Here is a 16,683-nt window from a genome sequence, read left to right on the forward strand (position 1 = left end):
GACTCAGTGTCACTGCTTGTGAACTTAGAGGGCCTAGCGGGATTCATCATGACCTTCTCCACTGTACCGCAGATGGTAAATTCAGTATAAGCTACATTGAATATTTCCAAAGCTTTTTATATTTTCGATCAAATACAGAATTGTCTGAAATCTCAATAACCTTATTTAATGAGGAACCCAGAACCTCCACAACCCACCAGGACTCTGGTGAACAAACAGTGGTTGGCTATCTGAAAGCACAATGATCATTGAACTATGATGTAAACATGCTATACAGGGCCATCTCCCTATACAAGCTAATGGTAATACTTAAAGCAGTGCTTTCCAACCAGTGTGCCTCCAGTCGTTGCGAAACTACAACTCTTAGCATGCCCGGACAGCCTTTGGCTGTCCGGGCATGCTAGGAGTTGTAGCTTTCGCAACAGCTTGAGGCACCCTGGTTGGGCAACACTGCTCCACTCAGACTGACTCTCACCTATTCTTGTGACAATCTGACTTCGGCACCTGTGCTGATCTGGGCTTGTCTGAAAAGCTTAGAGAACCTGATACAGTTAAAAGTAATCCTAGCTGTTCAAGTCATGTTATAGTGCTGGATGAACCGATCAGTGATATATATATATATATATATATATATATATATATATATATATATATATATATAATTTATTTATATATATATATATATATATATATATATATATATATATATATATATATATAAATAATTTTTTTTTTTTTTCAGGAAAAGTATATCTTCCCTCATTTTAGGCCTAGGAGTCCAATGGGCAGTCCTAACTAATGATTGACAGCCTTCCTCATTGTTATACATACAGCGAGAGCTTCAGCCATTGTGTAGCACCCCCCACTGGACTCCTAGGCTCAAAGAGTATACAGTATTACACTGATTAGTTGGTTAAAGGGGTATTCCATGAAAAAAAAACATTTTCTTTTCATATCAACCGGCTCCAGAAAGTTGAACAGATTTGTAAATGACTTCTATTAAAAAAATCTTAATCCTTCCAGTACTTATCAGCTGCTGAAGTTGAGTTGTTCTTTTCTGTCTGACAACAGTGCCCTCTGCTGACACCTCTGTCTGTCTCAGGAACTGTCCAGAGCAGGAGAGGTTTGCCATGGAGATTTACAGTTCCTGAGACAGACAGACAGGTGTCGGCAGAGAACCCTGTTGTCAGACAGAAAAGAACAACTCAACTTCAGCAGCTGATAAGTACTGGTAGGATTAAGTTTTTTTTTATAGAAGTAATTTACAAATCTGTTTAACTTTCTGAAGCCAGTTGATATGAGGAAGAAAAAACATGTTTTCTTCATGGAATTCCCCTTTAAGTTTTTGGTGGACTTGTGCTTATATACTGCAGCCAATCTGAATAATCTGAGATATATGTGTATATTTTGTAGTCTTTCCCCATTTTCATCAGACTTATGATACTTTCTTTCTCTTTCAGGAGATCGCTCTTTCTTTGTATTCTTTTATATGTTTCCTGTTGCCTGGATATTTCTCAGGGAGCAGCTGAAGGTAAGTGATTCTCTATGTAATGAATGTACAGACGTGGGGGGGGGGGGGGGGGGGCATATGAACGCACTTGCTCTTCTCGGGACACAAACAGCTGCTTGTCTGCCACTTCTGCACCGCCGGGGTTTGTTATTCCCAGGATATTGAATACTGTATTTCAAGGGTAGGAAAGGAAAAATGGCCACCACTAATTGCCATAGAAATTAAAGGAGTCGAATCAAAGAGGGGAACATAAATGCATCTTCTCTTGTGATCACAAAAAGCCTCATCTGGTGGTCTGGGTGAAGGGAGGGGGCACTGACAAAAAAACCAGACCGAAAGGGGACTGCGGACAGAATGGAGAAGGGGGAACACAGTGGTAGTATGCTCAGATATTACCGTAAAATTGGGGCAACACGGCCCAGGTTGTCCATTACGTTCCCATGCATGATAAGCTGCAGGAGGACCCTGGTGTTATCTGTCCTGTTAATAAATAGTCATCAAAAAGCTTCAATTATGTTATTTATTTTTTTCCCAATAAGCAAACAGTATTTCAGTTTTCAGGTTTTAGGCTATGTTGGGTGTACATGATGGGAAAAGCTAAAGGCCGGGACACACTGTTTGGAATAACACTGCACTTGGATGTCAATGAAGGAGGTCACGGAGCTCTATAGTGAGTAAATGCTCAGGGTGAAACTTTGCATTTCTTATTGTCATTGGAAGCTTTCCAGACGAGCCCAGATCAGCACAGGTGCTGAAGTTAGATTGACATTGGACTAAAAGAATAGGTGAGAGTCAGTGTGCTTAGAGCAGTATTTCCCAACCCAACTGAAGAAAAGTTACAAAGTTTCCCCCTGCTGGGACCTCAGCGATCAGCTGCAATCTCTCAGGAAACCTTGCAGTAAATGTTCGGTTTTCCTATAGTATCACCACCTGAGAAATGAATCATTACACAGTACCTATTCAAATCAATGGGTTTTCTGTATAATACATGATGGGCCCTTCACAGTGGGAGGCACTCTTTGTAATGTTTATTGTCATGGAAAGCCCAGATCAGCACAGGTGCTGAAGTCAGATTATTACTGGGTAACAAGAACAGGTGAGAGTCAGTCTGCCTCGAGAAGTGTTTCCAACAGAATGTGAAATCCTTAAGGGAATGCTTAGAATGCATACAAGAGTGATTTTATCAAAAGTGTGTATGTAATATCTAATAGATATGTAGATTATAAAGTGTAAATGTGTGAAAAGGATGACGTACACCATGCTGTGCAGCATTGTTCCTCACAAGTGGCTCCTCAGACAGGATGCATCCAACTGTTGCAAAACTACAACTCCCAGCATGCCCGGACAGCATTTGGCATGTTGGGAGTTGAAGTTTTGCAACAGCTGGATGCATCCTGGTTGGGAAACTCTGCTCTAGGCAGACTGACTCCCACCTATGCTTGTTGCCCAGTGATAATCTGACTTCAGCACCTGTGCTGATCTGGTGGTCATCAGGAAAGCTTCCTGAAATATGCTGGTCTAGGGACACCATAGGTACACTCTTTTGGCCACCACACAAACAGAGCTCTATGGACACATTTGGCCTTTACCCATCATGTACTCCCAACATAGCCTAAAACCTAAAAACTGAAATACTGGTTGTTTTGTAATGAAAAAAAGTAAAAAAAATAAAATCATATGATTGACGCTTTTTGATGAATATTTATTAACAGGACAGATAACACCAGGGTCCTAAGGCTGCTGACCATGCATGGGAACGTAATGGGCAACCTTGGCCTATTAGCCCATGTTCTATAGTGATAGAAGATGGATGATTGGAGTCTCGGCCTGGCTCTATACTGTGTACAGTAAACCTCTCATGACCATTTTAAATTCCTTCCTTTATCTCTTACATCCTGATACGTGATTGGCATCCTGACCGCAACATAGAGGGAAACGGAAGTCTGAAGGTTTGCCTGGGGGCTCTTTATACCCTACAAATGGTTCTTGTTAAAAAACAGAAGCAGCCACAGCTGCTTGGCAGGCCTTCAGTAGGACGCGCCATAGGCATGTGTGACTGTGTGCATGACTTGCTGTATAGTTTGTAGTCATTACTGTCCTTTTGGATGTTGTCACAAGCTCGTAACCCCTGTGTGTGTCTTTTTGGTTTCAGATGTGGACGTTCTTCAGAAGTTGGGCCTCATGGGGAGCAAGCCATCCAGCCGCCCAATTCCCGAAGGGGTCATCCCGTTCAAGTCGGGAGTCATTTTGACCCAGCGAGCACGTATCGAAGCTCCGATATACGCCGTCATACCGCCGAGCTTAGGAACCAACCTCACCCTGGTGCTGAGCCTCTGCTCGCATCGCATTAACAATGCCTTTTTATTCGCTGTCCGTAGCAAAAAGAAAAAACTTGAGCTCGGGTTGCAGTTCATCCCGGGGAAAATTATAGTGTACGTGGGTCACAAGCAATCCGTTTACTTCGATTACAATGTCCATGACGGCCAGTGGCACAATATGGCTGTTGATATTCAAGGCCAAAAGGTGACTCTATATACTTCTTGTGGGAAGCAAAGAGTTAACGCCAGTCTGCATATAAAGAAAGATGACACTTTGGATTCTGATGGGGTATTTACGCTGGGGAAGCTGAACCAGCAGACTATACAATTTGAAGGTGCTATTTGCCAGTTTGATATTTATCCTTCCGCCAAGGCAGCTCACAATTACTGTAAATATCTCAAGAAGCAATGCAGGCAAGCGGATACCTACCGGCCGAACCTGCCGCCTCTCATCCCGCTGTTACCCCAAGAAGCCATTTTGCCTCCAATCCAAGAGCTATTGCAATCTCTAAGTAACCTTTCCACCATTGCTCCTCAAGTAGAATCGAGTAAAGCACACGTGACAACCAAAGTTAAGATTCCTTCTGTGAAGTCAACGACAAAATCGCCAACTGCATCGTCCTCAACGCCTCCAACCCTTCATAAAGCCGACACTCAACTCTCTTCGAGTCTCTCAACCAGGACTGCCACCATGGCCCTCAGGATATCTCCGTCTATTACTTCTACACCAGATCAGCCTCATCTTTCGGTAACCAAACTCAGTGCATTACTTGGCCAGAACACTACGAAGATCAAGAAGCAACAACTGCCGTCAGAGAAAATAACCCCTCAGACCACCTACCAAAAAACAACCACCAGGCCTCCAGCGGCAACTGTCTCATCTAAGCAGGTTAAAAAAAGCACCGGAAATCCCAGGAGTACAAATACCACCATTTCAAAGCAAGTATGGGAGAAAAGAACCAGTTCTCCGACTCTTAAGCCTCCTGCCATGATCCCTAAGGTCTTCTCAACAGCCACCTCAGTACCTTACACAAAACCAGGATCTGGGTTCCATCACACCACCTCCTCAACATTTACCAGCATGCCCTTCACTCACGACTACCTGTGGCTCGACCCAACTGCATTTCCTTACTTGATGGGACCTCCTGGGCCCAAAGGGGATCTGGGTGCCCCAGTAAGTGGACACTTTTTTCGTATATTTGATACTTGTTGCAATTGATAATTTTACCTATTTGTTGAAAAGTTGAAAACATCTTCATTTGTTCACTTAACTATTTAATGCTATTGACCAAGACTGTGCATGTGTCTCTTCTTGTTACTGACACAATACGGAACACAGACATCTCTGTTGTAGTGTCATGAGGGCCTTAACACTGCAGCACCTTCCTAAAGTAAGCAGTTCTCTGAATATGGTGTTCATGGTTCTAATTGTTAAGTCCTGATCCTAATGCTGTATTGCTAAATAAGATTTTAATATATTTTGTAAGGGAACCCGTCATTACTTTGACGCTGTCAGCAGGGTGGTGCTTGGTGGCATCTTTAAAGGAGATATCCAGTACTGAAAAACGTATCCCCTATCCTAAGGATAGGGGATAGGGTTCAGATCGCGGGGGGGGGCCCAGCGGTATGAACAATCTCCTGTACGGGGCCCAGGCAGCCCGCGGGAAGGGGGCGTGTTGACCACCGCGCCAAGCGGCGGCTGACACGCCCCCTAAATACAACTCTATGGCAGAGCCGGAGCGCTGCGTTTAGAAATCTCCGGCTCTGCCATAGCGCTGTATTAAGGGGGCATGTTGGCCGCCGATTCGTGCGGTGGTCAACACGAGATCACGGGGTGTCCCAGTGGTCAGACCCACTGCGATCTGAAACTTATACCCTATCCTTAGGATAGGGGATAAGTTTTTCAGCACTGGACTACTCCTTTAACCATACAATAGCCTTGACTGATAGATCCCTCTCTGTTTAAGTATAGAAGGAAATATCGATCAATCAACATTGGTGGAGCAAGGGGAAGCGGCCAGTGATCACCCTGATGACTCAGGGATCAGGCAGCATGAAAGTGATGATGAGTTTCCTTCAAAGCTATGTTCACATGGCCGAATGTCTACAGACAGCGGAAGCTGGTAGAATATGCCGGCATTAGGACCGCTCAGAAATGTCCCGTCTCCATAGACAGCAATGCACTTCCAAGCGGACTCCACAGAAAGAATTGACATGTAAATTCTTTCTGCAGAGGCCGGAATCGGAATTTCTAAGAAGGATGTTTCCGTGTGCACCGTGCAGCAAAATCCCATCAAAAACAATGGGACTCTGCTGCAATGGAATTTCTGACTTTTTCCGCTGGATTCTGCTCAGAAATTCCGTTGTGTGAGCATGGCCTAAAGGGGTATACAAGTTTTCCCTGCACATCTGCTGGAAAAACAGTGAAAGAGACTCAGTGCTGAAGTAATTTCATGAAAGGGAGATCTGATGCTCTGTTATTTCTTTTCAAAAGCTAAAGAAGTTCTCCCGGACTAGAAAAAATGCAGTTTCTTTTTTTTTGCAAAAACAGCACCACTCTTGTCCACAGGTCGTGTGTGATACTGCAGCTCAGTCCCATTCACTTCAATGGTGCCGAGCTGCAATACCAGACACAACCTGTGGACAGGAGTGGTGCTGTTTTTAAAATAAAGAAGCAGCAGTTTTCTATTCCCGGACGTCTTTTTAATGTGTTTGTGCTGAGATGTAACTCCAATGATGTTATGACAAATGACAGCACCATTTTACTAAATGACTTTTATTTGGAATTTTAGCGCCTATTCCTTGAGGCATTTTCCTTACACCCTATCGGTGCTGCGCAATAGTCATTTGCCATAACCTCATTGGAGTTAGACATCTTATCCCTAACCAAAGAATAGGGGATGAGAGTGATCGCAGGGGACCCACTGCTGAGGCTCCCGCAGCACCCGGCGTTCTGAACAAATGTCTGGAGTGGTCGTGACGTCGTGGCCGCGCTCCTCGTGACATCATACCCCCTCCATTCATGTCTATGGGAGGGGGCGTGTCGACGACACGCCCCCTCCCATAGACATGAATGGATGGGGCGTGGATTTAAATCACGAGGGGCGTGGCCATGACGTCACAGTCACGGCATCGGCGTTCTGAACATTTTGTTCTGGAGCACCCCTTGAAGGCTGAGGCTGTGTGGTGGTTAAGGCTATGTTCACATGCAGTGGCCTGACAGTATCTGTGTGTGTTATGTAAGGATTCTGATCTCATTTTGTTCTGGTTCTGCGTTTAAATCCACTGCTAATCCACTGTGGGAGAAAATAGCTTTATAGGGGTACTCCGGTGGAAAACATATCTATTTTTTTTTTTTTTTTATCAATTACTTCTATTTAAAAGTCTTAATCCTTCCAGTACTCATCAGCTGCTGTATGAAGAAGTTGTATTTCTTTCTGGAATTCTTTTCAGTCTGACCACAGTGCTCTCTGCTGACATCTCTGTCCGTGTCAGGAACTGTCCAGAGCAGATAGGTTTGCTGCAAAAGCATCATGGGAGATGTAGTCCAAAACATCAGCAGTGCCGAATGTTGCCTATGCCTGCTATAGGGGATTTGCCTGTACTCTGGACAGTTCCTTATACGAACAGAGGTGTCAGCAGAGAGCACTGTGGTGAGACAGAAAAGAACTCCAGAAACAAATACAACTTCCTGTGGAGCATAGATGCAGCTGATAAGTACTGGAACAATACACATTTTTAAATAGAAGTAATTTACAAATCTGTTTAACTTCCTGGCACCAGTTGATTTGAAAACATTTTTTTCCACCGGAGTACCCCTTTAAAGGGGTATTCCAGGAAAAAAACGTTTTTGTTTAAATCAACTGGCTCCAGAAACTTAAACAGATTTGTAAATGACTTCTATTAAAAAATCTTAATCCATCCAATAATTATCAGCTGCTGACGTTGAGTTGTTCTTATCTGTCTGGAAACAGTGCTCTCTGCTGACATCTCTGCTTGTCTCAGGAACTGCACAGAGTAGAAGAGGTTTGCTATGGGAATTTGTTTCTACTCTGTGCAGTTCCCGAGACACGTGTCATCAGAGAGCACTTAGACAGAAAAGAACAACTCAACTTTTGCAGCTCATAAGTACTGAAAGGATTAAGATTTTTTTTTATAGAAGTAATTTACAAATCTGTTTAACTTTCTGGAGCCAGTTGATATATAAAAACAAGTTTTTTCCTGGAAAACCCCTTTAAAGTCTGTTATTTCCTATGAGGAAAACAGTGAATATTCACTTTAAAAAAAAGTTCTGACACTTAGACGGAGCATAGCCCCAAGTGATGGGCTTTAATCTCTTTTTTTTGGATTATGTGTTGTAAGATGCAGCACGTTGCCGTTTTGCGCTTTAGGGAGTGCGGCCTTAGGAGTTGCTGATAGCTGCCGGATATAGATGTTAAGAGAAATCGGAAAGCAGTAACTTTGATGGACTCTTCCTGAAATAGCAGATGTTCCATTTGTGGTCTAGAAAAGGAGATTATTAGTGCAGAGTAAATTACCAGCAGACGGGAGTCATTGTATCATCAGATGGGAAAACATTATTGTAGGGTTCTCCAATCTGTGGCAATTTTAGCTGTTGCAAAACTACAATTCCCATCATGCCCGGACAGCCTTCATTTGTCAGGCATGATGGTAGTTGTAGTTTTGCAACAGCTGGAGAACCATAGGTTAAAGGGGTACTCCCCCCGGTGGGAAAAAAATCAAATCAACTGGTGCCAGAAAGTTATACAGATTTGTAAATGAGTTATATATAAAAATGTTAATCCTTCAAGTACTTATCAGCTGCTGTATGCTCCAGAGGAAGTTGTGTAGTTCTTTTCTGTCTGACCACAGTGCTCTCTGCTGACAGGAACTGTCCAGAGCAGGAGAGGTTTGCTATGGTGATTTGCTTCTGCTCTGGACAGTTCCTTCGACTGTTTGGGCATGCTGGGAGTTGTAGTTTTGCAACACCTGGAGGCACCCTGGTTGTGAATCACTGCTCTAAGCAGACTGACTCTCACCTATTCTTGTTTCCCAGTGATAATCTGACTTCAGCACCTGTGCTGATCTGGGGTTGTCTGGAAAACTTCCTGAAATATTCAGGCCTAGAGGCATCATAGAGACCCTCTTGGCAACCATGTAAACAGAACTCTCGGGGACACATTTGGCCTTTAGCTTTTCTTGTCATGTACATCCAAAATAGCCTTAAAGGGGTACACCACTGGAAAAAAACATTTTTTAATCATCTGGTGCCAGAAAGTTAAACAGATTTGTAAATTACTTCTATTAAAAAACCTTAATCCTTCCAGTACTTAATTTCTTTTTGAATTTCCTTTCTGTCTGACCACAGGTGCTCTCTGCTGACACCTCTGTCCATTTTAGGAACTGTCCAGAGCAGGAGAGGTTTGCTATGGGGATTTGCTCCTACTCTGGACAGTTCCTAAAATGGACAGTGGTGTCAGCAGAGAGCACTGTGGTCAGACAGAAAGGAAATTCAAAAAGAAAAGAACTTCCTGTGAGGCATACAGCAGCTGATAAGTACTGGAAGGATTAAGATTTTTTAATAGTAATAATTTATAAATCTGTTTAACTTTCTGGCACCAGTTGATATAAAAAATTTTAACCTAAAAACTGGAATATTTTTTTTTTTATGAAAAACAAAAAATCATATGGGAGTTGTAGTTTTCAATATACTGTTAACGAGTGAATCAAAAACAAACTTTTGGGCGGCCTCCATTATTATTATGGAGCGGTTAAACAACCTAGAAAGGGTTAGTATGTGGTTTTTATGTTACATGTTATTATGTCTATAGGGCAGAAATAGTCCAGAATATCCCCCTTTACATTGACGTATGAATTTATAGTTGCTATGCGCCCGTAAAGTGACTCCATGACAGTGGCGCGCCCAGGTGCGCCATCAGTGTCCGGCACTTTGCAGAATGAAACATACTTTTGCGCGCGCTGGATGGGGGAATGAGTCACACGCATTACTGGCAGCCCGTACGGGTGAGATCACTGCTCATTTCCTCTTGGTCCCGACCAAGGAATCACTTTTTTTTTTGTCGATTGTTCAGCTGTGAACATTAATTCCAGGGAAATCCCTCGTACTTTCCCCTCGCTCGGTCCAGGACAACAACGGCCGCGTTCTTACTAAAGATCTAATGAATGATCTGTAGGAGTGCGGACGGGGCGGCTAGTCGCGACCGACCTCTGCTATCTCTCCTATTAGATTATATGGCTCATTTATGATGTTTTCCAGATGCACAATCGGAGAACTCAACTGATAGTCCTCCCCCCCCCCCCCCAATGGGTTGTGTTCACGGTGGTCTCCAGATATTACACAATACGTACCGCTTAGCTGTTAACAATTAAAATCTATAGCGTCAATATGGATTCGTAACGTATGGCTACCAGCAGAATGCGTTCCCCGGTGTTGACTTTACCAGTTACGGGTAATCAGAACAATATGAAATTTCTTTGGCAGTTTTATTGACTAATTAATAACACGCGGCGGCCATATTGTAATGCGCTATTAGAACAATGAGCCAAAGAATAGGGATAGCCTCCTATCGGGTGTATAGAGCAAACACTTCAGTAATACAGGGGCTTTACCAGTGAAATGTCCATTCTGATTGGTCAGATCTTCCGGCCATTGACGGGTATCACAGATCTGGACTGTCTGTACATTGTATGTTGAGTCTGGTCTCAAGTTACAATGGTCCAGTTGAGGGATCACTGTACAGTCTTTAATTTATCTGAAACTTTACGGCTTTTTCTGTTGGGAAAAATTCATTTCCGAGCGCTGTTCGTGCCGCCACATCAAATCAATGTGCGGAATGTACTCCGGTATTTTTCAGCGGACATGTCCACATTAATGACTTGATGAGGAATTATTTCATTCCGGAAATTCTGCCAATCTGCTATCTTCAGCTTGGAGCGGAAATATAGAGGAAACATAAAGGAGGACCAGTACTACAACCACCAATGTGCTGGCCCTCAATCAGACACTTATCGCCTTTGGATAGGAGATAAGTGTTTCTTGTCCCCTTAAAGGGGTACTCCACTGGAAAACATTTTCTTTTATATCAACTGGTGCCAGAAAGTTAAACAGATTTGTAAATGACTTCTATTAAAAAATCTCAATCCTTCCAGTACTTATCAGCTTCTGTATGCTCCACAGGAAGTTCTTTTCTTTTTGAATTTCCTTTCTGCCTGGCCACAGTTCTCTCTGCTGACACCTCTGTCCATGTCAGGAACTGTCCAGAGCAGGAGAGGTTTTCTGTGGGGATTTTCTCCTACTCTGGACAGTTCCTGACATAGACAGAGGTGTCAACAGAGAGCACTGTGGTCAGGCAGAAAGGAAATTAAAAAAAGCACTTCCTCTGTAGTACACTGCAGCTGATAAGTACTGGAAGGATTAAGATTTTTTTTAATAGAAGCAATTTACAAATCTGTTTACCTTTCTGGCACGAGTTGATTAAAAAAAGTTTTCCAGTAGAGTACCCCTTTAAAGGACATCTATAGTGCAAAATAACTTATCCCCTATCCGAAGGATAGGGGATAAGTTATAGATCGCGGGGGATCCGAGCGCTGGGGCCCCCCGCGATCTTCGGTACGGGGCCGTGGCAATATACAGGAAAGGGGCGTTCTGTCCCCGCATGACGCGGCAGCCGACACGCCCTCTCCACGAATCCCATAGAGACACATGGAGGGGGAGTGTCTGCCGCGGTTTTCTGGTGGGGACGAAACGTCACTTCAGGCAGACTGCCGCGGCCCCGTCCAGGAGATCCCGGGGGGCCCCAGCGATTGGACCCCCCATGATCTATAACTTATCCCCTATCCTTTGGATAGGGGATACGGTAAGTTATTTTGCACTGGAGTACTCCTTTAAGCCTCTGTATTTTTGTAGGATTTTTCCTTTGTTCTTTTTAAACATTTTTTTATTTATTTATTTTTTTAGGGGAAGGACGTTTTGCCCACAAGTCTATTCAAACTGTGATATGGTTGTTTTTTACATTATTAAAAACTGACCCATTCGGTCCAAAAACTCACCGCAAAGTCGCATTCGCAGTCAACGAGCCAAGTGCACAGACATCCTCTCCACAATGCTCGGCAGGCAGGAGGGCAAAAGGTGGAAGCTGTGTTTGCATTTTGACATTAAAAATACCCATGTGCACGTCTATTAAAGCCATATATGCGTATGAGGGTAAGCGAGCGGTTTAATGCGCCTTCTATCACAGTGTGTGTTACCCTCCCAGACGCAGATGGTGCGTATTAAATCCATATGGCGGAGGACATTTTTGTAGAATATCCGCACACAGTCACAAGACCGTCTCCTCTTCTCAGCATTTAACACTTTTTGAAGAGGGAAAGAAAACATGTCGGTCTGCCCAGTAACGCGCTTTACAAGCATACAGAGGAGGTGAAGCTGACATGTTACCAACGCCATATTGTAAATCGTGGGCAGAAGTCTGGCAAATGGGAGGGCGATTGAAACCGTATTTTCTCCATTATCCAGTCATGAGTAGCAACTCTTTAAAGGGGTACTCCGGTGGAAAAGTTTTGTAAATTGCTTCCATTAAAAAATCTTAATCCTTTAATCCTTCCAGTACTTATTAGCTGCTGAATACTACAGAAGAAATTCTTTTCTTTTTGGAACACAGTGCTCTCTGCTGACATCACGAGCACAGTGCTCTCTGCTGACATCTCTGTCCATTTTAGGAACTGTCCAGAGCAGCATATGTTTGCTATGGGGATTTTCTCCTACTCTGGACAGTTCTTAAAATGGACAGAGATGTCAGTAGAGAGCACTGTGATCGTGATGTCAGCAGAGAGCTCTGTGTTCCAAAAAGAAAAGAATTTCCTCTGTAGTATTCAGCAGCTAATAAGTACTGGAAGGATCAAGATTTTTTAACCTGGTGCCAGAAAGTTATACAGATTTGTAAATTATTTCTATATAAAAATCTTAAAGGAGTAGTGCAGTGACACATAACTCATCCCCTATACAAAGGATAAGGGGATAAGTTATAGATCATGGGGGGGTCCCAGCGGGCGGACCCCTGCGATCTCCTGAACGGGGCCCTGGCAGTCTGCCGGAAGCGGTCGTTCTGGCCCCCGCAGGAAGCTGCGGCCAACATGCCCTCTCCAAGTATCTCTATGGGATACATGGAGAGGGTGGTCGGCACTGCCAGCGCCCCGTTCAGGAAATTGCGGGGGGTTCCAGCAGTCGGACCCCCTATAATCTATAACTTATCCCCTATCCTTTGTATAGGGGATAAGTTATGTTTCATTACAGAACTCCTTTAATACAGATAAAAAAAAAAAATGTTTTCCTCAGAGTACCCCTTTAATTTTCCCTATTATGCCATGGTGGATGACAGTGAAACCCCCAAAATTGTATACATGTATGTGTTGTGTTATACAGTGAACATAATAGGAACTACTTGGCCCTAAAGACATTTTTTTCCCAGTGATGTCTTCCCTGTATAATAGCCCGCAGTGATCCTTACAGTAATAAGCTGGCACTTCCTTAAAGGGGTATTCCAGGCAAAACATTTTTTTTTTTTTTATATATATATCAACTGGCTCCAGAAAGTTAACCAGATTTGTAAATTACTTCTATTAAAAAAAATCTTAATCCTTTCAGTACTTATGAGCTTCTGAAGTTAAGGTTGTTCTTTTCTGTTCTAAATCCTCTCTGATGACACCTGTCTCTGGAACCGCCCAGATTAGAAGCAAATCCCCATAGCAAACCTCTTCTAAACTGGGCGGTTCCCCGAGACACGTGTCATCAGAGAGCACTTAGACAGAGAAGAACAACCTTAACTTCAGAAGCTCATAAGTACTGAAAGGATTAAGATTTTTTTTTTTAATAGAAGTAATTTACAAATCTGTTTAACTTTCTGGAGCCAGTTGCCTGGAATACCCCTTTAAGATGATAGATGTTCATGGGGGGGGGCCTGTGGTTTGTCAGTTGTCGACATTATTAATAAAAATAGGAATGATAAAAATTTTGTTTAACCGGGTCAACCACATGAAGTATGGAAGGTGGAATCCTGCTTTATTTGCCAGGAGTCGGACCCCCGCCGACTCAATATTGATGGCCTTTACTGAGGAATCGGTTTATAAAAGCTGAAAAACGTTAATGTTTTATAAAAAAAAAAAAAAATATATATATATATATATATATATATGTATTTGATACTTCCTATACCAGTGGTCTTCAACCTGCGTACCTCTAGATGCTGCAAAACTACAACTCCCAGCATGCCCGGACAGCCAACGGCTGTCCGGGCATGCTGGGAGTTGTAGTTTTGCAACATCTGGAGGTCCGCAGGTTGAAGACCACTGTCCTATACCTTTGTCTGAGTGCTTTTTATAATCCCATCACCATAGTAGACCTCTTTAGGCCATTTTGGCAGATGGCAGTAATGTGGGTACATATTAGTGTCCATATTAACCACTTAAGGACCTAGGGCGTATGGATACGCCTTGACGTCCTGGTACTTAACCCCTTAAGGACCGGAGGTTTTTCCGTTTTTGCATTTTCGTTTTTTGCTCCTTGCCTTTAAAAAATCATAACTCTTTCAAATTTACACCTAAAAATCCATATGATGGCTTATTTTTTGCGCCACCAATTCTACTTTGTAATGACGTTAGTCATTTTGCCCAAAAATCTATGGTGAAGCGGGAAAAAAAATCATTGTGCGACAAAATTGAAAAAAAAAACGCTGTTTTGTAACTTTTGGGGGCTTTCGTTTCTACGTAGTACATTTTTCGGTAAAAATGACACCAGATATGTATTCTGTAGGTCCATACGATTAAAATGATACCCTACTTATATAGGTTTGATTTTGTCGGACTTCTGGAAAAAATCATAACTACATGCAGGAAAATTAATACGTTTAAAATTGTCATCTTCTGACCCCTATAACTTTTTTATTTTTCCGTGTATGGGGCGGTATGAGTGCTCATTTTTTGCGCCGTGATCTGAAGTTTTTAACGGTACCATTTTTGCATTGATAGGACTTATTGATCACTTTTTATTCATTTTTAAATGATATAAAAAGTGACCAAAAATGCACTATTTTGGACTTTGGAATTTTTTTGCGCGCACGCCATTGACCGAGCGGTTTAATTAATGATATATTTTTATAATTCGGACATTTCCGCACGCGGTGATACCACATATGTTTATTTTTATTTACACTGTGTTTTTTTTTTTATTGGAAAAGGGGGGTGATTCAAACTTTTAATAGGGGAGGAGTTAAATGATGTTTATTCACTTTTTTTTTTCACTTTTTTTTTGCAGTGTTATAGGTCCCATAGGGACCTATAACACTGCACACACTGATCTTCTATGTTGATCACTGGTTTCTCATAAGAAACCAGTGATCAACGATTCTGCCGGATGACTGCTCATGCCTGGATCTCAGGCACTGAGCAGTCATTCGGCGATCGGACAGCGAGGAGGCAGGAAGGGGCCCTCCCGCTGTCCTGTCAGCTGTTCGGGATGCCGCGATTAGCCGCGGCTATCCCGAACAGCTCGACTGAGCTAGCCGGGAACTTTCACTTTCACTTTTAGCCGCGCGGCTCAGCTTTGAGCGCGCGGCTAAAGGGTTAATAGCGCGCGGCGCCGCGATCGGCGCTGCGCGCTATTAGAGGCGGGTCCCGGCTTCACTATGACGCCGGGCCCGCCATGATATGACGCGGGGTTACTGTGTAACCCCGCATTATATCAGAAGAGCAGGACCAAGGACGTACCGGTACGTCCTTGGTCCTTAAGGGGTTAAGGACCCAGGGCGTATCCATACGCCCGTGGGAATTTCGGTCCCCGCCGCGCGCCGGGCGGGGACCGGGCCGGGGTGACTGCTGATATCTATCAGCAGGCACCCCGTGCAAATGCCCAGGGGGGTCATCAGACCCCCCCACGTCGGCGATCGGCGCAAATCGCAAGTGAATTCACACTTGCGATTTGTGCCGATTCCGGGTCATACGGGTCTATTGTGACCCGGTGACCCGGAATAGAAGGGGGATCGCGGTTGTCCAAGACACCCACGATCCCCCTGTAGGCATAGGAGTGAGGTGGCAGGGTTGCCACCCCTCCTATCCCTGCTATTGGTCTGCTATTGATCGTCAGAGGCGACGACCAATAGCAGACCGGGGGCGGGGGGGTTAACTTTCGTTTTCCCCGTCCTGCCCTCCCACAATAGGCGGGGCAGAACGGGGAACCGAAGGGGACCGGGCGCCGACGTCCACTTACCCGTCCGGAGGCTGCGGCGACGTTGATCGGCGGGCGGCGTCACGTGCGTCTGAAGAGGACGGCTGCCGGGATCCTACGGAAGCCGGTAAGTAGATCTGGAGGGTTACAGTCTGAGACCGTGGTCCCTAACTGTAGCCCTCCAGATGCTGCAAAACTACAACTCCCAGCATGCCCAGACAGCTGTTTGGGCATGCTGGAATATGTAGTTTTGCAACAGCTGGAGGGCTACAGTTAGGGACCACTATACAGTGGTCTCTAAACTATATCCCTCCAGATGTTGCAAAACTACAACTCCTAGCATGCCCACATAGCTGTTTGTTGTCTGGACATGCTGGGAGTTGTAGTTTTGCAACATCTGGAGGTCCACAGTTTGGAGATCACTGTGCAGTGGTCTAAAAACTGTAGCTCTCCAGATGTTGCAAAACTGCAATTCCCAGCATGCCCAGAAAGCAAACAGCTGTCTCGGCATGCTGGAAGTTGTAGTTGGGTACCTCCAGCTATTGCATAACTACATCTCCCAGCATGCCCTTCGGTGATTAGTACATGCTGGGAGTTGTAGTTTTGCAACAGCTGGA

General features: G+C 44.0%; 1 protein-coding gene across 1 annotated transcript in view; it reads left to right on the plus strand.

The window, feature by feature from the left end:
* The window catches only part of COL27A1 (collagen type XXVII alpha 1 chain), a 341,158-nt gene that overhangs the window by 35,582 nt on the left and 288,893 nt on the right, over nucleotides 1–16,683 (plus strand). The window contains exons 2-3 of the mRNA XM_056540545.1: nucleotides 1,461–1,531; nucleotides 3,663–5,002. Of these exons, the coding sequence (XP_056396520.1) occupies nucleotides 1,461–1,531; nucleotides 3,663–5,002 (1,411 nt within the window). The remainder of the gene's footprint in view (nucleotides 1–1,460; nucleotides 1,532–3,662; nucleotides 5,003–16,683) is intronic.

This window comes from Hyla sarda, chromosome 9 (assembly GCF_029499605.1).
Source record: "Hyla sarda isolate aHylSar1 chromosome 9, aHylSar1.hap1, whole genome shotgun sequence".
Lineage (NCBI taxonomy): Eukaryota > Metazoa > Chordata > Amphibia > Anura > Hylidae > Hyla > Hyla sarda.